The sequence below is a fragment of the Erinaceus europaeus genome, chromosome 7, assembly GCF_950295315.1.
Source record: "Erinaceus europaeus chromosome 7, mEriEur2.1, whole genome shotgun sequence".
Taxonomy (NCBI): domain Eukaryota; kingdom Metazoa; phylum Chordata; class Mammalia; order Eulipotyphla; family Erinaceidae; genus Erinaceus; species Erinaceus europaeus.
This window is the reverse complement of record NC_080168.1, coordinates 109,793,562-109,797,622: the sequence shown is the minus strand read 5'-3', so window position 1 is coordinate 109,797,622 and position 4,061 is coordinate 109,793,562. Positions and strand designations below refer to the sequence as shown.

The 4,061-nt window shown below is 34.5% G+C and overlaps 1 protein-coding gene across 1 annotated transcript; it reads left to right on the top strand.

Moving 5' to 3' along the window:
• The first annotated feature begins 1,202 nt into the window (after window positions 1-1,202).
• On the top strand, window positions 1,203-2,150 carry LOC103109250 (olfactory receptor 9S13-like). Its single transcript, XM_007518293.1, has one exon. It carries the CDS (start codon window positions 1,203-1,205, stop codon window positions 2,148-2,150), a length of 948 nt encoding a protein of 315 aa, XP_007518355.1.
• Window positions 2,151-4,061: the final 1,911 nt, after the last annotated feature.

Sequence of the window (4,061 nt, the reverse complement as noted above, 5' to 3'; positions counted from 1 at the left end):
CTTTCTCAGATTGATGTTCATTTACCTCATGAAACAGTAACTCTATGCTTCCTTATTTTTTTTATAAATGACAATATTTTAGGGCAGTTACATAATCACATCTGTGACTATTTTTTTTTTAATTTTTTTATATTTATTTTATTTATTTATTCCCTTTTGTTGCCCTTGTTGTTTTATTGTTGTAGTTATTATTGTTGTTGTTGTTGTTGGATAGGACAGAGAGAAATGGAGAGAGGAGGGGAAGACAGAGAGGAGGAGAGAAAGATAGACACCTGCAGACCTGCTTCACCGCCTGTGAAGCGACCCGCCGCAGGTGAGGAGCCGGGGTTCGAACCGGGATCCTTATGCCGGTCCTTGTGCTTTGCGCCACCTGCGCTTAACCCGCTGCACTACAGCCCGACTCCCATCTGTGACTATTTTTACCAAATTTTCTGCTCCTGAAGCAAGAATAATTTTAGTTGTGTTTGCTTATTCATTTAGATGGTTTCCTCCAAGAATAAGTGTAAAAATACTTTAAAATATTCTGGAAACTGTACATACTGCTTTTTACTCTCAGTTTCAAATTAAACTCATGCCAATCTTATATAATAGGTGTCAATATCTTGACAGAAGTGGGCTTTGAGACATTTAAAATATTGGTAGTTATCTTAGATTATTTTATTTATTTTTAAAATTTTTAAAATATATTTTATTTCATTTTAAAGAGAGAAAGAGAGAGAGAGAGAGAGAGAGAGAGAGAGAGAGATAGAGAGAATATGACTAGAGCACTGCTGGTTTATGGTTGGGGAATGAAACTTGGACCTCAGAACCTCAGGCATGAAAGTCTTTTGCGTAACCATTATGCTATCTCCCCATCCCCATCTTAGATTATTTTAGTCTGAATGAGATACATTTGGATTCAGTTTATCTGACTACAAAAAATCTTAACAAATGTCATAAAATGACAAATACTATCACTGCCCCAGACACCCTTTACCCATTCACATATCCCCCATCATACTGACACTGAGTACATTAGAATAAATATGTACACTGTGTACATTTGAATGTAAAGCTTGTGTCAAATGTGCTTTTAAAAAAACCTTATTCTTGATCAGAGTTTTTTTTTTTTTCCTCTCCCTGTGAACTTCGGGAATCAAAAGTTGACAAGGTTCTTCACAATTTTCATGGTCTTTTACTCATTACCTCAGTAGGTGTCAGCTATGAAGAGTGAACTGCAAAGGAATTACTCAGAGGTGACAGAGTTTATTCTGCTGGGATTCAAAACATCTCCACAAGTACAGATTATCTTATTCTTACTCTTCTTGCTTATCTATATGGTCATTGTGGTGGGAAATACCAGCATGTTAGTTGTCATTAAAATAGATTCCAGACTTCATACCCCTATGTATTTCTTTCTCAGAAATTTGTCATATTTAGATATCTGCTACTCCACAGTCATTGCTCCCAAGACTCTGGCTACTTTCTTGTCCAAGGACAAGAAAATTTCTTACAATGGTTGTGCCACACAGTTCTTTTTCTTTGCTCTTTTTGTTGGAACTGAAGGCTTCCTTTTAGCTGTGATGGCGTATGATCGTTTCTCAGCCATTTGCTCGCCATTTCTCTATACTGTACACATGTCTCAGCAGACTTGTGTGCGCTTGGTGGTTGGATCTTACATCTGTGGATGCATCAATTCCATGATACAAACAGGCTTTACTTTCAGTTTACATTTCTGTGGAGAAAACAGACTGGACCATTTTTTCTGTGATGTCCCAGCTCTGATTAAGATCTCTTGTGTTGACACTTTTGTGAATGAAATTGTACTTTTTATTCTCTCTGCTCTCATCATTATCACCACCACAACTATCATTCTGGTATCTTATGCTTATATCCTCTCCACTGTCCTGAAGATCCCCTCAATCCATGGCAGGAGTAAGACTTTCTCTACTTGTACCTCTCACATCACTGTGGTAAGTATATTCTATGGAACTGTATTCTTTATGTACGCCCAACCTGGGGCTATCTCTTCACCAGAGAAAAGTAAGATTATTGCTGTATTCTATACTCTTATCATTCCTATGTTAAACCCACTGATTTATAGCCTAAGGAATAGGGAGGTGAAAAATGCTGTGAAGAAGATATTGTTGAGAAAAACATCTCTTTATTGATCTTGAGTCATCTATACAATTGTAGAATAGACTAAATACAATGTTTTTAATGATTCATTATAACCATTGAACTAAAGTTGTCTAACAGTTTGGAAGGCTATTTTATGTTAACTATCAATAAATTCTTTTAAAGTGAATTTTAAAAGTAACTTAGATATGGCAAGACTGCTTACCTGGATAGTATACTTGCATTGTCATGCACACAACCCAGCTTCAAGGTTGTCCACACTCATTGAACTGGAGGAAACTTCAGTACTGTGGTATCCTTCCTGTTCTTCCTCTAGGCATCTATCTGTCTATCAGAAAAAGCTAACATAGTATGGTGAAGCCCTCGTTATGACCAGAAAAATCTATTTAAAATTTTACATTCCTTCATAATTATTTTATGATATGTTATCTAGCTACTCAACTGTCATTCATGTTTTGCCTTGCTTAAATATATTCCAAATGGCAACTCATAAATTCAGTACTACTAAACTAATAAATAAATGTATTAATATATATGAACAGATGTGTGAAGAGCATGAGTATTTACATAGCCATCTGCAAATCTTGCAGAGGGAGATAGATTGATAGAACTGGACATTCTATGCTTTTTGTTTTCTTTAAAATGTAGCCAAGGTTTTCATTGTTTGATCTTTGAAATAAGAAATGGAAATTTAATGGTAATATAAATTACTGAGATTACCAAAATATTTATAATAATGACTGTTACAAATATGACTCCAAAATATTATTTTTAAAAAGATTGATTTGTGTATTAATGAGAATCAGAGCATCTCTCCACACTGAATTTGAGACCTCATGCTCTAAGATTCTTTTGAGTTGCTATGCCAAAAATAGTCTTACTAATATCTTGCATTATCCAAACATTAATAATTCATCAAGGAGTAAAACAGTATATAAATTATTGTGATGAAGTTATTGTAATACTACTTAGTCACTGGAAGTCCTGATAACAGCTTGATAATATTTTCAATATCACTTAAGTTGATTGGTCTCAGTATTTATGTTGGATCACATACACAACAAATATGGACTGAAAATCTTAATTTTCTCCATATTTGGAAAATTATCGCCATGATGGAACATAAAGGTATATAGTTTCTTAGTCTTGTCAGTGCTTGCAAATCTCTATACTCTGTTTTAACTCAAAAATATATACTATTTTTTGTTCCTTAATTAAATTTTTCATAGACTTCATACTATGACAATTTTGAATCCTATATCATTAATTTCAATGTACTTCTTACACAGTGGCAACTTGATTTTCACAATTTTCTTTTTCTTTTTAATATTTATTTACTCCCTTTTGTTGCCCTTGTTGTCTTATTGTTGTAGTTATTATTGTTGTTGTTACTGATGTCATTGTTGTTGGATAGGACAGAGAGAAATGGAGAGAGGAAGGGAAGACAGAGAGAGGGGGAGAGAGAGATAGACACCTGCAGACCTGCTTCACCACTTGTGAAGCAACTCCACTGCAGGTGGGGAGCCAGGGGCTCAACGGGGATCCTTAAGCCGGTCCTTGTGCTTTGCACCACCTGCGTTTAACCTGCTGCGCTACAGCCCAACTTCCCACAATTTTCTTTAATGCATTCAAATTATAACCCATCTATCTACAGAACTATAATGCTGTACTCCTAAAAATTATCTTAAAAACCAATACTGTCACAATATAAACTTGTAAGAAGGCAAAATGGAGTACTACTAACGCATTACACAGATACGTTAAATTCAAGTGTACTATCTGCATCTTTTCATATCTACATAATTATTTCAGTGCATTTACCTAAGAAATGAAAACTTTTGGTTTTGAATCTGTGATGACTCTTGTTTATATGTTATTACTCTAGTAAATTATATATAAAACTTTTGCACGGTTTATTGTAATATGCATGTTTTATTGTATAT